Source organism: Archocentrus centrarchus, chromosome 16 (assembly GCF_007364275.1).
Source record: "Archocentrus centrarchus isolate MPI-CPG fArcCen1 chromosome 16, fArcCen1, whole genome shotgun sequence".
Classification (NCBI taxonomy): domain Eukaryota; kingdom Metazoa; phylum Chordata; class Actinopteri; order Cichliformes; family Cichlidae; genus Archocentrus; species Archocentrus centrarchus.
The window spans coordinates 3,819,134-3,840,152 of NC_044361.1; the positions used below are offsets into that span (position 1 = coordinate 3,819,134).

The window sequence follows — 21,019 nt, forward strand, 5'->3', positions numbered from 1 at the left end:
AAACACCTACCTCACATACACGGCTAGTTTATAATCATCAATTAACCTAGCGTGCATGTCACTGGAGGAGACACAGGTACAGAGAGAACAGGCAAACTCCACACAGAAAGACCCCAGCCAGGGTTCAAACCAGGAACCTTCTTTCTGTCAGGCAACAGCACTAACTGTGTCACCCACAGAATATTAATCTGTTATAACTACAGTCTTTGGAATAATATGTGAGTAGCATGCATCATCAAGGAGTCAAAGGCACAAAAACAAACAAAAAAAACCAAAACCCTGAACACCATATCAAACAACAAGCTTTTTTATTGTTTCAATCATTTTTCTCAGTCAACTCTGGCAGGCATAATTTCTTTTTAGGCAACAACAACATGGCGAGTTGAAGCAAAAAGCTGAAAAATAAGTAATACTGTGTACAAAAATACAACCTCACTGTATAAACGCTACACCGTACAAAGCAAAAGGACACGGGAGACTCATCGCACCTCGGTCTGATGAGTTTTAAAGACTGAAACAGTCAAGCCTAAAAGTCTTGCCAAAACATGCAGAAGTGCAGTTCTGTAAAAACAAATGCATTTATCACTGTAAGGTCTGTAACATATTATCCCCACAATGTGAATGAGTGAGAGTTTTTGTCTTTGTTGAGCCTGAATGAAATGAATAAGTGCAGAAATGCACTGAATCACTACCAATACCACCCACAATAAAGCAAATCGTTTGTATTAAGGAGGACACTCATGAATTATTTATAAATTGCATATGTTAGTGACTGTTATTGGATGGAACAGATTTTCAGTATTGATTCTTGCTCTCTCTTGATATATACAGTACCAGGCACAGGTTTGGACACACTCACCCAGTGTGTCCAAACCTGTGCCTGGTATGCCTGAACTCTCTTAGGAAGCTTTCTTATAATTTACTACTTTTAGGTAGTCTTCAGGAACAGTTCTCCAGGCTTCTTGAAGGACATTCAAAGCTCTTCTTTGGATGTTTGCTGCCTTTTGTTTTCTTCTCTGTCAAGATGATCCCACACTGCTTCAACAATGTTGAGGTTCGGGCTCTGGAGAGGTCAATCCATAACTGACAGTGTGTGTGTCTTTCCTATCCGGGTATGTTTTTACTGCATTGGTGTGTTTGGGATCACTGCTGCTGAAAAATGAAGATGTTGCCAATCGGATGCTTTCCATATAGAATTGCAGGTTGGATCAAAATCTCTTGGTGCTTTTCTGTGTCCATAATTCCATCAACTTTGACGAGATCCCCAACACCACTGGTCGAAATGCAGTAGAACATCTATGAACAATAGATGGATTAACTGAAGGGCCAGATGCATCTCTCAGGTTCTCTGTCGGGTCTTTTCCTATTTCTGAAGGACATGACCTTCATACAGTTCATCATACAGTTTTTTTTTAGGCCTGCCACTTTTTGTCCTCTGCGACCTCACCTCCACAATATCCTTTTTTTGTTGTTACGCAAGACCACTTTAAAAAATTACAAGAAAGCCTGTCTAGTTGGAAGTAAAATATAAAGAAATTAGGCTTTTTAACAGTACTATATATACATGAATAGTCATTTTGTAGGTAGCCTTTAACTGCTTAATGTGTGCTTGTATGCGCAGTGGACTGTAAATCCTCACCAACAGACATCAGAACAAATCAATGACCACAGAAGGTCAAACTGATTCTTGTGAACATAACTATACATTTGCAGTACCGATAAGAAGTCTAATTGAATACTGTAGTTTTCTGTGGCTTTTCACAGATTTTCATGATAATGTGCCCGAGTACCTGTTAACAAAACACAGGATCCCATAAAAATGCGGATAAAGGATGATGTGGTTGAGCTGCGCTGTAGATGCAGATAAAAAAAAAAAAATCAACAATTTCCATAAGTGTCAAAAGAGATCTCGGTCACTCATGCAACAAAAGGTGTGCACACATTTGGTAAAACTGTCTGGAAATCTCTCGTGCGACGTAAAACAAAGAGTGTCATGCATTTTTTATGAACAATCAATAATCATTCCTAATCTTTCCACTGACGGAGAAGCAACAGAGCCAATCAAAACATGACAAGGATGACTTGCAAGAAACATTAAAAGAAAGCAAATGTGATTCTCTGTCGTTGCACTATTTGAAGCCATTCGTGAGTGAAGCGCAGAAGAGATGCTGGGCAAAGACACTTCACTTCTTACTAAACACTTGGGGAGGGAAAAAAAATCAGATGCAAACTCCAGATATGTCAGCTCCAACAGCAGCAGCCTCTTTCACTGTCCATCATGCACCAGGGGTATGCAAATACAAAAATAAAACATTAGAAAACATCAATAGCAGTTAAATATGAATAAATAAATAAATACATCTCACAAAACACATTCAACTGTGGGTTAGCTCCACATGGCACAGAGCACAACAGCAAAAAAAAATGAATAAAAACAGAAGTTTAGAAAATAGAAGAACAGAAATGAACTTCCATAAATAGCTTCAGTATTTTTGGAGCTAAAGTACACCACAGACTGTAGAGGAAAGTGTCAGTCCTAAACTCGCCTCACACTGGATCCGATGCGGGCTCCTCAGTGACGTCTCCACGCTGCAGGCGACACATACTGAACCTACAGTTTGCTACCGTACGCTGGGCTATCAATCAGACAAAGAGCTCCTTTACAAACGGGCCCAGTGAAGATCAACCGGTGACTGGTGCCCTGCAGGTGTGTGTGAGCACTCGGAGGTCTTGGAGATTCAATCTTTGCTCTCGGTGCGAGTTCGTCTGATGAGCGAAGAGAAGAAGCTTCGACCTTGTGGCAGTCCCATCAGCATGGGGGCCTGGTTCTTGTGGACAATCTCAATCTGGTGTAAGATAGAAAGACAGAGCTACGATTTAGCTTCAGTGAGTTAAGCTGTTTGTTAACCACTTCCTGCTTTGTGCTTGCCCCCTTTTTTCCCTTTTGGCTGAAGTTGCTCATTACTTACTCTACAGTAGATTACAGTGAGTTTGCCATGCTGTCCCGCATTGAGAGTATTTACCTGCATGCATTTACTCTTTAATCCTCAATGGCAAAAATCACCTTTTGCTCAAATTGACTCATCCAAAAAGTTCCACACAACAATTTAAACAGTACTGTCCACCAGCTCCTTCTAGGAGCGGCCAGGCTAAGCCCATCGCTTACACTGAGGTGGCACAAAACTCGCCGTCCTGTCGGTTTGTCTTTTTGCTCTCTGTAGGACATTTAGTCAATTTCTTGCACCACTCACTCTCATTATTTGCTTACACCAGCACACCTGCTATGTAAAGTGCTGTGAAAAAGTACTCTACACAGCAGTACCTTTTCAGTATCCCTAGCCACACCCAGGCCTGATTACTGCCAGATCTGTTGAATCAAGAAATCACTTAAATAGAACCTGTCTGACAAAGTGAAACAGGCTAAAAGCAACACATTGATCCAAAGAAACTGAAGATCAGATGAAAAACAAAGTCATGGAGATCTATCAGTCTAGAAAGGGTCACAAAGTCATTTCTATGGCTTTGGGACTCCAGAGAACCGCAGCGAGAGCCGTTATCCACAAATGGAGAAAACTCGGAACACAGATGAGTCTTCCCAGGAGCTGTCGGCCTACAAAATTACACCTGGAGTCCTTTGATAACTCATCCAGGAAGTCACGAAAGAACCCAGAACAACATCTGAAGAACTCACTGGCTTCAGTTAAGGTCAGAGTTCATGATTCAACAATAAGAAAGAGGCTGGGCAAAAATAGCATCCATGGGAGAGCTCCAAGGCAAAAAACACTGCTGACCAAAAAAGAACACACATGCTCATTTCACATTTGTCAAAAAACATTTTGATGACCCCCGAGACTTCTAGGGAAATATTCCTGTTACAGCTGGTGTAAAACTAACACAGGATTTCATGAAAAGAGCATTACACCGACAGTCAAACATGGTGGTGAGAGTGTGATGGTCTGGGGCTGCTTCGCCACCAAATCTGGACAGCTTGCTGTAATTGATGAAACCATGAATTCTGCTCTCTACCAGAAAATCCTGAAGGAGAATATCCGGCCATCAGTTCAGGTCCTGAAGCTCAGGTTCACTTGGGTTATGTAGCAGGACAAAACACACTAGCAAGTCCCACACTCGAGATATTTTAGCACAGCATTAAAGAGGCTTTAAAACCCAATGTATGAATAAAAACAAAGAGTGGGCCAAAGTTCCTCCACAGCGATGTAAAAGACTCATTGTAAATGTCTGATCGCCGTTCTTGCTTCCACAGGTTATTAAGTTTAGTTTACTTTTTCACAGAGGGCAGGTGGGTTTGGATAGCTTTGTTCCCTAATTTTTTTTTTTTTAATTTTTGGCCACGCCGGCTTTTGTTGACAGTGTAGAGACAGGAAATGGGGGAAAGACACGCGGGCAAATCGGTGACAGGCTGGGACTTGAACCTGCGCCGTCCGCACCGTGGGGCGGCGTACGCATGTGATCACCTGCTCCACCACTAAGCCACCCTGGATAGCTTTGTTCCCTAAATACATTAAATCCCCATTTTGTAGTTACTCAGGTTAACTTTGTCTAATATTAAAAACTGTTTGATGCTCTGAAACATGGACGTGAGCTATTTTATGTAACTCTCAAAAACTGAGATGGTTTTAAGATTTTTTTTATTAACTATTGATAAGGCTCATAAGACACAATTACAAGTGAAATGCTGTTGGTTTCTTTGTTAAATGTGGCTGTGTGGAAACAACCATACAGTTGTAACCATACACCATAACCAACCCTAAAAAAGGGTTCTTGAAGAAGTTCCACTCCATACTAAAGAACTAATATGGCTGAATTTTGCTTAGGGTAATAAAATAACCACTGTAGGACAAAGATGCTCAAAATACATTGTTACACAATATCAATGCAGTTTTACAATTGTCACAAGTCTGGTAATACACAATGTATCAATTTACTTTCAATAATATGCACTCTTTGATGAATTAAGACATTTAGAGACTCGTCATTTAAACAAAAACCACTGAATTATACGTCACACCTGGCAAAAAGGTAAAATGTACCAATTAACACCTTTACATATTTTAGTTATCTATGATTTAGGCCCAGTTTATATGTTTCGGTACTTTCACGGATTATTCCTCATAATTTATCACACAAAAACACTTTTGTCATAATTATATTTAATTGCTTTACCATACATGTCACACCTGGTTTTGAAACAGTTCCCATTATGTTGTGAAACTGTTTTTTTTTTGTTTTTTTTGTAGGATATTTCTTGTTTTCAGATAAATGGAGATTATACTTTTGATCAATGGCAGCTTTATCACTGCCTGGACCCTGAATTCCATGACAGACTTGCAACATGCAATATGTTATAGCTTATTGATTTGATGTAAATATCAACAACTATAATAAACACAACTGTATTCAAAAATTAAACTATCATTCAGTTTTCATAGCTTGCATCATTTACAGAAGTTTGCCATAAAAATTAAAATGCCTCCATAGCACTAATAAACAAATTAATTTGTAATTACATTTACCTTTCATTTAAATAACAGAAAGTTATCCTCATGAAAAAATAAGGTTTCTATCCACTGTTCATTATCCCCAGCTCTGTATCCCCACAGATGTGAATTTAGCAACGCATTAACAAAAGAAAAATGAAAATCCTCCATATGGATCTCGTGTTCATATGGGTTCTTGTCAAGGGGCTTATGAATGTATATTTGAATGTCCTGACTATAACAAACTTTGAGAAACCCCGGGGTTCATGACTCTGAAAACATATTATTGTGGATTACTGTAAAGACTGACTTTTATATTATCTGACAATATCCTGTTTGCCCGCGATGATGCCACTTCTTTCAGAAGTTGAAACTGTAGATCGATGGGACCCCAGATATCAACCATCAGGGGCTGTCATGAAGCGCATCATTATGGGATCGCACTGAGAGTCTAAACGCAGTAATGGGGAGGGGAAATGCTTCCATCTGCATTCAAAGGACCACGTTCACTTCAAAGGAAAGCTGCCATTTATTGTACTTGCACTCTGACTCTGGTGCAATTACCAGCTTTTGTGGGCTTTCTGCCATCATTAAACATGATTGAGCTTAATGTTTATCAAGTGCGTTACCATAAACATTATGGCCTTTATAGACAAGACACTGGCCAAAAAAAGAGAAGATCTAAAGTAATACCTGAAACAAATTTGGATGGTAATGGAAGCTCTGTTTCTTTAAGATACAGCATTAAGTATTTATGTGCCTCAAGAGCCCATTGAACAATACAGCTCTTTGACCGAAAATAAAATAATTTGATCAAATGAAGGATGGATGTCCTGAGCTAACAGGCCACAAATAATCATCCAAATTAAGGAAACCAAGGGGAGATTTTATTTAACCCTTAATGAAGCTGCATTTGACCAAAATCCCATCTGGAAATACGGTACCAGCTCTTTCAGGCCTAGTTATCAGAATGATACACGTCGTAAAATCGCTTAAAGATGCAAATGGTTGACGGCGTTAGATATGTTATGCATGCAGAAGAACTGAGATGCATTTGCATAGCTGTTGTTAATAATTAGTGGAACAACATCCCATTTGAACTGTGATGTTTTTATAGGCATTTAACGCACTGAGTGATTCCGAGTCAGTTCTGACACACAGAACGAAAAACTTGCTGTGGAAATCGTCGCAGCTCAATTATGTATCGTCAGAGCCCAACTTTGCTCTGTGGAGTTGTGCCAGCAGACACAAGAGCACTTGCAGGCCACTTGTTTTGTCATGCCCGGGCGATCCATATGTAAATCTCAGCAACACTTCATCTGCAGTGGCGTTCTAATTAAAGCTAAACACAACCGTAATCAACGCAAACCGAGGAGTTTCGCTTTGAGAAACGAGCAACTTGGACAGAGAGAAAACACTTAACGAGGTTCATGTTTGAGACGCAGACGGTGAGCAAATTGGTAGAAGTGAGGCTCAAATCATCTTTATCCTGAATGAATGCAAAAAATATTGAAAAGCAAAGTTCTTTACAATTTCAGACATTACATGTAGAATCTATTTTTTTAAATTTCAGCTGATTTGTTTTATGTTATTCTTTTTATTAAAGCATATTTATTTCATTCTTTTTAAAATGTGTTTGTCACTTTGATCAAATATCTGCCACAATTAAATAGAAATCACATTAATTAAGGTGAAAAAGGGGTCAAGGAAAGTGGGTCATACTGCTGACATCTGCATATCTAAACATCTTTGAAGATCTTTGACATAAATGCAGATTATTTGGGCTAATTAGAGCATGATCTCTATAAACTGATACCTGCTTATGAATACAAAGAATGTGTAAGCAGCGAAGGGGATAAGCTTTTGGTTTTGTAGTGCAGTTGTATTCGAGGAGGCTTCGGTTGTGTGCAGGTAAACAGCTGGTGTGGTTTGAAAATCCCTCCCTATGACCTAAAAAGTATTCAGGATTTTATGATGTTTTTAGAGATGATATCTGGGCACGTGATATATCAGCTCCAGCCTGTGAACACCATCTGAAACCAGAGAAGAGCTTCAGGTCACCTGTGCCACTTTGTCCTGGCTGTGTGGGGACTTTTCATAGTAAAACTCTAAGACCTTTCACACGACAGTAACAGCAGGTTTCCTCAAAGGTTCCTCAAACAGCCTGATGTTCTTCTTTAAGCTCAGATTCAAACAAAAAGCTTGAACTTACAGCTGAATCACTGATGCTCGTTGACAGATGTTGGAAAAATTGTCAAGCATCACGTGATTGACAGACTTTGCTGCATATGTTGAAATAGCAGTTGTTTTTGTTTATTATAGAATACTCTGTCTCCAGTTTGTGGAGATGCAGTCCAACTTACAGTGCAGGGCGTCTGCATCCAAGGCTCCCCATCGATCTGCATTGGAAGGGATTTACTGGTTCTGTCAGAGAAGAAGAAGAAGAAAACATGGACAAAGCTACAGTAACAAATCTATACAATCAAATCAATCAAAAGCATGCTCCACCACGACACTTAAAAAATATCACTTTAATTCATACTCAAAAAGCATTTTTACATTTTTCCTTATAGGCCGCAACATTTGCTGCCCTAATATCCTTAAAAGACATAATCATTTCTTTGGCGGGAAACAGCAGGCACTAGAGCTGGTTAAAGACTGACCTGATGGTCACAGAGGAGCACTGTGCCAGGCGCCTTCCAGCGCTCTTCAGGCCAGTGTAGATCTGACCCATCTCCATGGCTCCTTCAAGCCCCACGACCTCCAGCAGCTGATCAGACAGGTCTAAGACAAAAACAAACAAAAACATTTTTTAGTCGTGGAGTCACGTTCTGTTCTGTTGTTTGCTTTATAATGTTGCTAACCTTAATATGAGAGGTAGACAATGCAAAAAAGACTTGTGGGAGTGAGAAGACAAATGAAATGTAGTAAGAAAGCGAGGAAGGAGAGAAGAAAGTGAGAAGGAGGTGAGGAAGAATAAAAGAACATGACATGTGATCTTCCTCACTTCAGACTTTGCCTTCTGTTGCTGAAATATTTAATATTCACTGTTTAAAAAAAAAAAGGCAACAAGCTACAAACAAAACAGCTATTAATTAGATTGCACCGGCAATGCAAAGCAATCTTGTGATAATATAATTATTAATTTCTCTTCTGTTTTTCAGTTATGAGCATTGATTTTTGCCCCTGCTGGAAGCCCAGTGTCACGCAGGGCCCATCTGTTTCAGCGGCCTGCTCTGCCTCCGACTCTCCATCAACTCGTCCCTCCACAAATTAAGAAGCTGCTGCCTCGCTGTTGGTAGTATACAGACACTAATTGAAACCAAGACCCATTTTTAGGCACTCGGTGCGTGTGAGCGCGTTAGCGCCGCCGTGTCGTGTGTACACGAGTCGTGTCGCTTTCCTGAAGGAATGTCGTGGGCAATGTTGCCGTTGCGGTGAGATGTTGTTGTCGCCGCCGAGCTGTGGTGTCCAGCTGTCACCGTGGTGATGGACATGCGTCTGCCCCTATCTCAGCGCTGGACTTTCCGGGGTCAGAGTGGAAAGTGTGTGTACATACTGTCCAGAGCAGGACGCTTAAACTTTAACACTGAGCTTTAAAGTTGGCCCCCCCCCCCCCATTGTGACTTCTCACGTTGATGTGAGCGGCTCATGCAGGCCCGTGCTGACACATATGATGGACAGCATCACCACAGCGATAGGGACTCCTGCTTGTCCTGAGCTGCAAAGATCCACTCTCCTCTAGTGTGCTCAGGCTGCAGCTCTGCCAGTTTAACAAGGGGGGGGGGGACATGCAGCAGTAACATACAATACTGTGCAAAAGTCTATATATATATATAGACTATATGCACACAGTACTAGCCACCTCTCATTTCTTTATATTTTCCTTCTAAGACTTTTTTGTATTTTTTTTTAAACTCGTCTTGAGAAATTTTCTCTCAAATTTTTTCCTTGGACATTCGCTGCTTTTTCACTCCAATCCTCAGAACCGACCATTTCAAAGGACTGTTTTTTTTGTTGAGCTGCTTAACACTGACCTATGACTCATTCAACTATATAAAAAAGCACTTAACTCAAGGGATGAACCGGTGTTGTGTCCACACATGACAGGTAACTTAACAGAAAACCAATTTAAGATTGTAAATTTAGACACTTTGTTAATAACAGCATGTCACAAAACACTTCCTGTTACTTTACTTTAACACAATTTGACAGCCATAAAACAAGTGATACCACCAACTGGATTGCAGTTCCTATTCTGTCCTGCTTTTATCAAAACCTGGAACAACATATTACATTTCAGGTAAAAATTATTATTTCATATGGAAGTTTGTTTCCGCCACAAAAAAAAAAAAAAAAATCGCTGTCCATAACTCAAAATTTCTAGTTACTAAGTTGAAATTTCGAGTTACGGATAGTGATTTTATTTTTAGGGGTGGAAACAAGCTTCCATAATTTCAAGGCCAGAGAATATTCTTTTTAAATGCTTAAAAAAAAACTGGTGGCTGCCAGTGCCACCCCTCAGTAACACTTCAGAGACTTAAATCAACTGGAAACTTCAAATAAACAATTATAAAAGCTGAATATTCCATAAGTACAATTATGCTCTTACCTGCATTATCAGGTCACTTTGAATGACCAAGCAGGGATGCCTTGTTCTCTAGTTAACGTGTTTGCAAAGCTGGGTGTCCACGCCACCCGACGCCTGTTCATATTTTAATCTGTTTCTAAGAAGCAAGGATGCATGACTTCAATAAGTGTCTTAATGGACTGAAGTCATATTTCATCTAGTCTGATTTTTTTTTTATGGTGAATTTCCATTTTTGATTTGAATCACCATCCAATATTCCTTTCATAAGAAGTTCAAATGATTCACCTGGGTCTACAATAAAAAGTGCACTCTCCTAAATACAGAAAAAAAGCAACATGTTTACTTCCTGGGGATAAACTGGGAGAAAAACTGAGTCATTTAACCATTCATGCAAGAGAGGCTAAATTATAAACAGACACGATAAACAGGCTGTGGCCAAATATAAACCAAATCAAACTAGAATCAATGTGCCTGACGTAGGCTAAGAAATCAGGATTTCAAAGTGATGAACACAAACGCAAACAGAGGTGATAATGCATATGAGCCAGTGTCCATATGGGACACAAAAGCAGCACTGTGGCTTCAATCTCAGCCACGTCTTCCCATCAGAGAGAGATTAGAAACAACGTCCTTGTCACTGTCAAACAACTACCTGTCCAGGCCAGCGGCTGCACTGACACATGCGGGGCGACAGGGTGAGAGCAGAGGAATAAAAGACAGACAGTGACGGAGCAGAGCAGCACCAGCAGCCGATCTGCTGAAAGTAAAACTAAAGTGGAATGGCGCGATAGGGAGGGAGGGCATGTGGAGGCCGATCCTCCAATGAAAGCTTCATGGGGCTTGTCACGGGGGATCAGTCCCAAGCATCAACCCCTCCACCCACACATGAAGCCCCTATTCTAAATAATTCACTCTGCAGCCATTCCCTTCCACCTGAGGGGCTTGTCTCCTGGCGTCACCAGCGGGACGATTTAACAGCTCCCGAAAGGTCAGGTTTTTTTCTTTTTTTTTCATTCCCTAGCCACCCACCAGCCCACCCATACACACACACACACACACACACACACACACACACACACACACACACACACACACACACACACGGCAAAAAAAATAATAATCTCCACCAACAGTTTGATCTGTGCGTTACACTCGGCCGTGCCCCCTCTGGGCTAAAGCACTCCTGTGTTTACCTCTAAATACGATGTTCTCTTGATCTAACAAGTTTGGCTGCTCACCTTGAGGGCACCTTCCACAAGGGCATCTATTCTAAGATATACAGTACAGGTGGACAACACAAACACACCCACCCACATCAATACACAGGCACAAACAGATACACATGGGCGTGGACACACATAAACGAAGTGACATACAAATGCACGCTCCCCACTCACGCTAAGTGCCTTCCCAGGTTCAGACTGTGGCCTCTTTTTTTTTTTTTTTTAATACAAACACAAAAGTGATTGATTTTTTTTTTTCCAGGGATAAATGGAGTGTTCACTGTAGCAAAGCTGGCCTTTGAATTGATCAAATATGCCCCTCTGTGCCACATGGTCCCTTTATCTGACAGGCATATTATCAGATTTGGGAAGTATTTTGCATCCCATCATGCAACAGCATTTGTTAGTATAACGCACAGACTGCATATAAAAAAAACAGAATGCCTTAAACCTGTATTTTTTCTAATGGTCAGCAGGGGGCCGTCCAAAAAAGAAGTCTGGCTGTGTAGAAGTCTATGGGGAAAAGTGCCATCAGTAAACATTCCCCTGATGATTTTATGGTCTCGGCTGCAAGTTAGAAGACTTTTTAAATACAACATGACATTTCTTTTGTAAATGATGGTCCCAATTGGTGTCCAGAGGGATGACAGTGCAGAGTGTGCTTTAGGGTGGGCCTGCCTTCTGATTGAAAAGTTGCTACGGGGATGCTGTGATCTGCTTTCAAAAAGCTAAGATGGTGAAAATGCTAAAGTGCTAAGCTTCACAAAGGTGACATTAATGTATCAGAGAATGACTTGTGTTTTGTTTGGGTTATTGTAGTTTTATTGTAGTACCGAGCTGCGTTTCCTCACTGTCCTTCACTTGTTTTCTCAGCTTTACAGACGACCTAAAAACGTCTAATTTAAAATGTTCTGGCAGATTTTAATGATCTTTAAAGCTAAAACAGCTCCAGGACACAGCTAAAAAGAATGAATAAAGCTTCACAGAGAGCTTTTTCATTTTCCACAAGTTGTGCTCTGACCAGTGAAGTCTCATAAGGGATCCCTGGCAGCCATGTCTGGAGATCCTCACTGGCTCGTCACGCCTCAAAGCCAGACACTGATTGTAACATCCACTTCATCCCCGAGTACAAACACACCAACTCAGCAGGAAACCTAAAAAACATACTGTGCATCACCTGAACAGGCTCAGTTAGACATGATAGGAATAAAATACAAAAGCCAAACAAACCCAGTATTCATAGCTGTGAGTCTACAAAAGAATCCTCAGCAGCATTGATTAGTAATAAAATTATTTCAATAAATAATGAATCAGTAATTTTTTGCTGATATTCAAACTACGCTGTAAACATGGCTAAAATGATTATTGATGTCTGGTAAAAGTGAAACTAAGCTGTATTACCTTTCAATATGACTACAGTAACTTAGAATGCTTGCACACTGATAGCATCCATCCATCCATCCATCCATCCATCCATCCATCCTCTTCTGCTAATCCTTTTCAGGGTCGTGGGCGGCTGGAACCAGGGTACACACTGGACAGGTTGCCAGCCTGTCACAGGACACTGATAGTATATTAAGCCATATATATCTTAATATATATGTCTTGATATGCATTGAGATGAAAAATGATCTCTCTTATTTCTTCTGAATGCAGGTAATTTACCAGCAAGTTTGCCTTTTCCACTGCAGTATTAGGAGAAAATATTAACTGCTGCTTTCTGGATATTTTCCCCCTTTCTATGAAATCCTTAAAGCTGCTCACACCATCTCACCAGCTATCACAGAGTAGCTGACTCACTGTGTTCCGTTCATTCACATTTTCCCATTGATGGGCTTCCTTTTGACGTAAATGGATTCAGGGGTATGCCCAACACCCCACTCAGTCAGCTCCTATTAACAGAGCCTGTCCACTGGTGCCCACACAGACCATTAATACACAAGTGACAGTTCCAAACTGTGACATGATTGTACCTCCTCTTTGCAAACAAAACCTGCTGGCTGTGATTCACCTTGTCATCAGTGAAATATTAATGTGCTCAGGAAAAGTTTGGGCCAAAGTTTAGTCTTTGATCTATGTGATAGGAGCAAGGACACAGACTGTTAGCGTCTGATGTGCGCTTCAGGGAAAAGAGCCGCCCGCACTGTCAAAACTGTTTAACTTGCAGCGTTATTGTTCAATAGTGGCGACCAACCATGCACTGCAGCATGCAGGGCTTTGAGTGCTGTTGATGACTCACCAATTACGTCACCACATGTTGAGATTTGTGACACGTCTTCAGAAGGATTTTTGTTGAAACCTTTCAGCCTTAGCCTTTTGTGTTTATTTTCACAGAACAAACTGCCAGGTTTAGCCAGTAAAATTGCAACTATTTAACTATAAGACCATAATAAACGATTTGGATCATATGCGTAAGAGTCACATAAGATGGTTTTTGAAACAGAATAAATCTCTGTCAGCGACAGCTGGGAGAGGCTCCAACCAAATGAGCACGGTCTGAAAATCTCATACTATCCCAACTATGCCTAACTTGACACAACTGAAAGTACAACAAATGCCAATTTTTGTACCAATTTTAGTCCTAGCTGCACCAGCTGTCTTGTGCGTGGATTGCAGATAGTGGATTTTATCAACACACACACCTGTAATATTGGTGTTATACCACATACTTCAATGGGAATGTTTCCGAAGATGCGCAAGGTGTTTTATTTTGAAAATTGCCATTTCTGCTTCTCATCTGCTTTGTGTAGCTTGACGTGCAAGCATACATTTTGTAGCAAAGTGACTCATAGCGCTGCTTCTGGGATTTGTTGCGGGATGTCTAGAAGAACGACAACTATTGTCATACGTGGCCACGACTGGCTCAATAGTTCATGTTATGCAGACACACAATGGAGCTGATTCCAGTAGATGTAAAAGCCATGCTGGCAGCTCAGTGAGGCTGATCCTGGAACAGTAGTACTCTAAGCTGAATGTTACGGTGGCTCACCAAAAGTCATCAGGAATGTCTGGACAAAGCTTCATGTCAGTTCTTTCAATAGTTAATATATTCTTTAAGCTATGTGGCTAAAACACAGACTGTTGGAGCAGCTTATATATTTCCTCTGTTAGTCTGGATTTGTGATGTACGCACTTCAGGTTCACTTCAGGTTTTATGCCAACAACTGTGAAAACACTCGGATGTATTATAACCGGCGTCAGAGCTACCTTGAACTGCAAACATGAGTTCTTTGGGGTCGATCACCGGCGTCCTTTTGTCTTGACTCTTCTTTCCTCCCTTGCGGTTACCCCTCCTCTTCTTGCTTTCGCCCCAAAGGTTGGAGCCGCCGTGCATGCTGGGAATGTTGAGGATGGCGATGCCTTCCAAGGAAATGCTGCTGAGGTCCAGGGTAACGCCATCGCACTTTTAAAAGGAGACATAAACAGAAAGACAAACATAATTTATTCATCACAAGTTTTATGACAGGTTAGGTGTGATGTAAGCTGTACTAACTGTAGTTTAAGCAACAGTTTGAGCCTAAAACTGTCCACACAACCATGAACCTAAGCAGTTTTTTTGTCCAAGTCTAAACCTGAATATGTCATAAGGTGACACTGGTCTCACAAATACTGGAAACAGAGACTGGTGATCATTGACAGAGTAGGAAAGATGAACCGCACCAGAGCACTTGGATGCTAAACTTTAAAACACAACTATGACTCATACTCACTGCTTGCAGGGGAGGACAGTCTTATTTGATTTAATTATGCTTAAAAGAGCCCAACACAAGGGGGCAAGTCTCCTCATAGTCATCATCTGTTAAGCCAGTAAAACTGTACTGCACTAAATAGTGTATTTGATAACACTCACGGATGTCTCATCATCTCCCTACCTGCCCCTCTTCAGTAATGTAGGCACTATTCAGCCCTAATTAATGAAGACCTCTGCACTGTGTGGATAGCTCTGAGAAGGGGGAAGATGAATTGTATAGACACCATCTTCATTATCACTCAATATCACACACAGCAGGGTCGTGTAGGGCTAATTACCTGTGTGTTACACTAAGGTTATGTGAGAAGTAGGTGGGGAGGTGCGCAGATAGCCTTCACACATCCACACTTTGTCTGGGTGAATCTGAAACTAGTACACATCAGTGCTATTTATGGAACAGGGGATGACCAGAATATCTGACATGGCATCAATATTCTTATAGAAGTACTCTTAATAATAAAGATCGATCACATTGCATGTTGATCATAAAGAATGAGTTACAAAGCAGCAAATTTCAAAATATATTCCTTTGCTTTTGATTTTTTTTTTTTACGAGTCTCCAAAAAAAAGAAAATACATGGTTTGCTTTACCTCAACCTCCAGAAAGTCGTGGAGCTTCTTACATGTGGCCGAAAAAGTCTCCGAAGTGCCGAACTCAAAGTACCACAGCTTATTCTTTGTTCTGAAAAAACAAAACAACAGGAACTGCAAAGGGACCAAGAAAAAAGGAAACACGGGAGTGTTCTCCCCACATCAAAATCTGAAGCTTGCACTGTCTGTCTTTAGTCTACTATATACTGGATTATATATATAAAAACACAGAAGACCTCTCCATGAAGGTGCATTTGTGTTTGATTCATGTTTGAAAAACAATCTTCGAATCTACACAGGAAACTTACTTTTAATGTTTACTGCTGGCTAAAACCACGCAGTCATTAATCCAAAAAAAAAAAAAGTATAATGTGTTTCATTAATCATATACTGAATTCAAAGGTGGATAAGGAGGGAGCACTTAAGGTGGCCGAGCCCAACATTAAAGACCAGGGAGGGGCATAAGAGGGTAATCTACCTGCCCTGCAATTAACAGAGGACTGGGGCGCTGCTCCCCAGGCTTCCTAAAGCACACACTCCTTAAAGCTGATGATCAATGACCTCGCAGGGGTGTGTCACCATCTGTCCAAATGCTGCTACACTGTATCACATTTTATCTCAAATACACAAATAAAATGGATCTGTAATTCTATATTCAAGTGTGGACTGTTGTTATACATTTATTTTTCCTTAATAAAGTAACACATCAGTATGTGTATTTTTGTTTCAAACAGATGTCTTGCAGGGACAATAAAAGTGCAGAGGATGTGAGGATAATGTAAAGACCACATTATTTATTTTATTCCTTGAATAACTGAATCCCTCGAACAAGCAGAATGCATTAACTGACACAAATAATTGCTGCAACACAGACTATTGTCACTTACTGCGGTGACACTGAACTTTAAGTAAGTCAGCACTAACTTCTTCCACCCTGCTATGAGGGGAATTACTCGATGTGTTTCTTCTGAACTTTTTTTTGGGCAAACATCTGAACCTTCCTCTGGTGACTTCAGTGAAAAGTACTTCAGTGGGGTACATGGTGGGATAGTGGGGAACAAATGATCATTTCGACCAATTCAATAAAGCCATCAAACCTCTCTTTAATTGAGGTGCAACATGCAGAGCAAATACCTGCCACATTTTTTTTCTTCTCATTAACAGTTCAAATGAAAATCTTTTTCATTTCTTCATTCATTTCTCAACAGAAAGAAGTTTCCTGAATATTGAAGAACAGGTTAGACAGCTTTTGATGTGCGTTAGAAACAACAGATAGCAGCACATCATTCATCTCAAAGATTCAAGGAAAGGAAAAAAAAAAACTACAACAATGCTGACAAGCAGAACTGAATACAGTAACAAATGTTCCTTTCCTAGCTGGAATCAAAGCACTACAAGAGGAACGTATTAGTATAAGCACAGTAACAATCACTGAATTATTGATTTCCTCATTAGGACTTTTGTCAGGACCATTTAGCCACTTTATAAATGAGCTTTCATTAGGGTACTTGCAAGGTATGGTTGATTTATAATGTGCAACATGGTCAATAGCAGAGGGATGGGAGCAGAGGGAGGTGGTAAGAGGCAGAAGGGCGACTGGGGCCATGCTGAGAGGCTTTACACAACACATCTCCACCACCGCCACCACCACCACCACTATCATCATCACGAGTCTATAAACTGGGCAGTCAGGAGGGAAAACCCAGGAGAACACATAAACAAAGACTGTGCAGATTTGCAAATAAACAAATGAAGGTGGCTACTCTGAAAAGCATATTCAAATTTTATGGTTGATGCAGAGAATTGAAGCAGATGCAGTGCATTCAGTGTGTGGACCTTTCATTCTTTGTTGCTGCTTTCCTGAAGCTGATTTTGCTCTATATGTTTTGGGTTTTTTTTTTTTATAGCTGAATGTGTATTTAGAACTAATGCAAATCAAGAGTTTTGAAGGCAACACAGATGCATTCAAAGACAAAAGGACAGGGTTAGCAGTGAAGTGCCATAAACTGAGCTGAAGATTGTCTATAAGTTTACATTTTTAACTTGAGACAAAACCTTGCACTTACTCCAAAATGTGCAAAATGTGGAACATACGGAGACCTGAGAAAAATGGTGGGAAAATAGAGTGAAATAACAAATACAGCTGTTAAATTTTGCAGTTAGCATCTTTAACACAGCTTTACTCCTCACAACACTCCTCATTTAAATTCACCAAGGTGGTTGTGACATGCTACAATGAAGTGTCCAATATGGATATTTGTGGCATAAATCAATTACTAAAAAAAATGCTGCACAGGTTCAAAACTGCCCAAATAAATGAAGTTTGCTTTATATTCAGTGGGAACACAGCTGAATGGGGAGGTGCACTGAGATTTACAAACCAAAATCTGCTGTTTTGGGGAGCATTATTGCCAAAATAAAAAAGAGCTTTAACAGAAACTTTATAGTTCTGGAGGCATCTGTGTGAAACCTCATAAATCACTGTGACAGATTCATGTTTCTTGAATTAGAGTTGGTTGGGGCTATGTGTGGCTATGAAAATCTGTGACGTGGTGTTAAAAAGTGCTTTCAAAAACGTTGTATTTTCTTAACTATTAGCTAGTTATAGTATACCCGCAAAGTTAGACAGAAATAGAACATAATATCTTTGGTTCTACTCGTCATTTCTTTTTTTTTTTTTTTTTTTTTTTTTTCTTTTTTCTTTTAATTTTTTTTTTCTCTTTTCAGCAAGCTTTGGTTCTACTCGTCATTTCTGACTCAAACAGAGGAGACGGGGCGGGGAGAACAAAGACAGTTATGTCAGAATTGACTACAGCTCAGCGTTCAACACAGAGACACACTGAGAAACTTCGCGCACTTGGACTGTCGAACACCATCTGCAACGGGAGCGTTCTGCACAGTCTGTCAGAATTATGACGCACACATCAACAACAGTGACTGTGAATGTTGGAACGCCCCAAGGTTGTGTGTACGATGCTGTACACTCTCTTTACTTGTGACTGCATTGCCTCCTCTCCGTCTCTCTTCCACAGCATGCACTTTGTCCTGTCTCTCTCCCCTCAGCCCCCCCTCAGCAGATGACCCCCCCTCCCTGAGCCTGGTTCTGCTGGAGGTTTCTTCCTGTTAAAAGGGAGTTTTTCCTTCCCACTGTCACCAAGTGCTGCTCATAGGGGGTCGTTTTGATTCTTGGGTTTTCTCTGTAATTATTGTAGGGTCTTTATCTTACAATATAAAGCGCCTTGAGGCGACTGTTTGCTGAGATTTGGCGCTATATAAATAAAATTGAATTGAAATTGAATTCAACACCAGTATCATCAAGTTTGCTGATGATACCACAGTAATTGGACTAATCACTGGAACTGATGAGACGGCATTTAGGAGAGAGGTGGCAGACCCGGTGGCACGGTGCCAGGACAACAATCTTTCCTTAAATACCAGCAAGATTAAGGAAATGATTGTTGATCCAAGGAGAAGGAGGGTGCAACACACCCCACTTCATAAAGGCGGAGAAGTGGTGCACAGGGTGAACACCTTCAGTTTCCCGGGTACTCACATCAGTGTTGAGAAGGAGGTATAATCATGCCATTTACTCTACTAGTATGGCATCAATACACTGATAGAATATATAGATATTTTTTATCAAAGCATGGAGGATTTTTCCAGCAATTTGACTACGGCAAGTAAGGTGAGGTGTGGACAAAAATAGAAAATACTACTTCATAATATAAAGTAAATGGAAGTTCACTAACTTTCATAAGAGAAGTCACTCATAGCTGGAAAGCAGACAGTGTAGACAGCAAGGCAAAGTAAATCCTATTTGAGCACAATTTTTCCATCTTCAGTTACACAAATACTGCGATTTCCCAGAGATGATCATTTTAGAACATATCCTGTGTTTACAGAATTGCTGTTTCATTACATTGCTTATCTCAATAGTATTGCATCGCAAGTATGATAAAAAAAAAAGAAAGAGATTTTTGGGTTTTTATAGCAAGAGACCCCAAACTAGAGTCAAATACAGGAAAGCAAACACACTAATAAGAAATACAGCAAGAGATAACATCTGACCGCCCTGTCGATCCCCACCACTTAACCTAACAAGCTCATTGGGGCAACAAATCACCTCATGTCCCTGGTCATTAGGTAATTAGGAGAATCTCATTGGCTACATCGGACAGTCATTTGTTATCTACCAACTGATGCCAAACGCTGGATTCATCTGACAGACTGACTATGAGGAGCATCTTCAACAGGAATTAATAAGGAGGCCATTTGAGCAAGAGCATACTTTTAAGGTGGATTAAGAGGACCTCCCTCTATGTTAAGTGTAATAAAAGTGAACATAAAGAGCCCATTTAGTTAAAATGCTGGACGATGTTGTGCTGTTGAATCCTTCCAGGGTGACTTTGAAGTTCATTAATTGCATTGCTGCTGAGAGTGATTTGTATTTTTAGGAAAAAACAAACAAATAAAAAAACATTAGCACCAACATGCAGCAGGTTTTTAGTTCTCTGAGCAGCTGCAGCAGTCCTGTTGTGATTGTAGCTGCAGTGTATCAATGCAAAGTGCACTGCAGTAATAACTTTAGCGGTGTACATGTGAGATCAGCTGTCGTACATATAGCCGACAGAGCAAAAGAAAACAGCGGCTCAGGTTTCCAGAGCCATCGAGGTGTGGTTTATTTGCACAGACAAATCACGAAACAAAACTGAAAAAGAGAGGGCAAATACAAACTGTGCGGCTAAGCACGCAAAAAAAAAAACAGCTTTAGAAAAACATCACACGGCAAAAGGAAAAAAAAGAAAAAAAGAAAAAACAAGAAAAGAAAATGACAGCGAGCTGAGCAACACAAACAGCCTGAATCTGAACAATGTTCATCAAACTGCTCCTGCTTGGTTACCAAGAAAGGACGTCATAGGTGATAAGCTTCAGCGTAGCATTGCTGTCCTGAGGCCACAGCACCTTCAGATGCACTTTTCACTGGTCACACTGAACATGAAGCACACGGTCATTGATTTTTTCCCCCCCTCTCTGACACTTAATCTAACCCACGATGATCTACGACCTTATTTTCACACTAATTTCTTCTTGATCAGAGGTGATAAATATCACATTGACATAACCAACTCTTTGTGCATTGCATCAATGCACTGTTTTGTTTAACATGACAGTGCCTAGAGCACTCCAACTCCAAATGGCAGTTTGAGAAATGACCCACGCTACATCTTCTTGCCCTCAGAGATGTAGCAAGCAGCTTTGCGCTGCAATGAATTCAAGGGTGTTTCTCCTGACCAAAACAACTGATAAAAATGATATATAAAATCTTCAAGCGCATATAGACTGATGGCACAAGATGGCTATAAGT

At 40.5% G+C, this 21,019-nt stretch overlaps 1 protein-coding gene across 1 annotated transcript in view; it reads right to left on the minus strand.

The window, feature by feature from the left end:
* Positions 1–291: 291 nt before the first annotated feature.
* The window catches only part of dgkb (diacylglycerol kinase, beta), a 90,780-nt gene continuing 70,052 nt past the window's right edge, over positions 292–21,019 (minus strand). Inside the window, exons 21-25 of the mRNA XM_030749685.1 lie at positions 15,655–15,745; positions 14,520–14,715; positions 8,162–8,282; positions 7,862–7,922; positions 292–2,846 (exon numbers count right to left, since the gene is read on the minus strand). Of these exons, the coding sequence (XP_030605545.1) occupies positions 2,739–2,846; positions 7,862–7,922; positions 8,162–8,282; positions 14,520–14,715; positions 15,655–15,745 (577 nt within the window). The 3' untranslated portion in view covers positions 292–2,738. The remainder of the gene's footprint in view (positions 2,847–7,861; positions 7,923–8,161; positions 8,283–14,519; positions 14,716–15,654; positions 15,746–21,019) is intronic.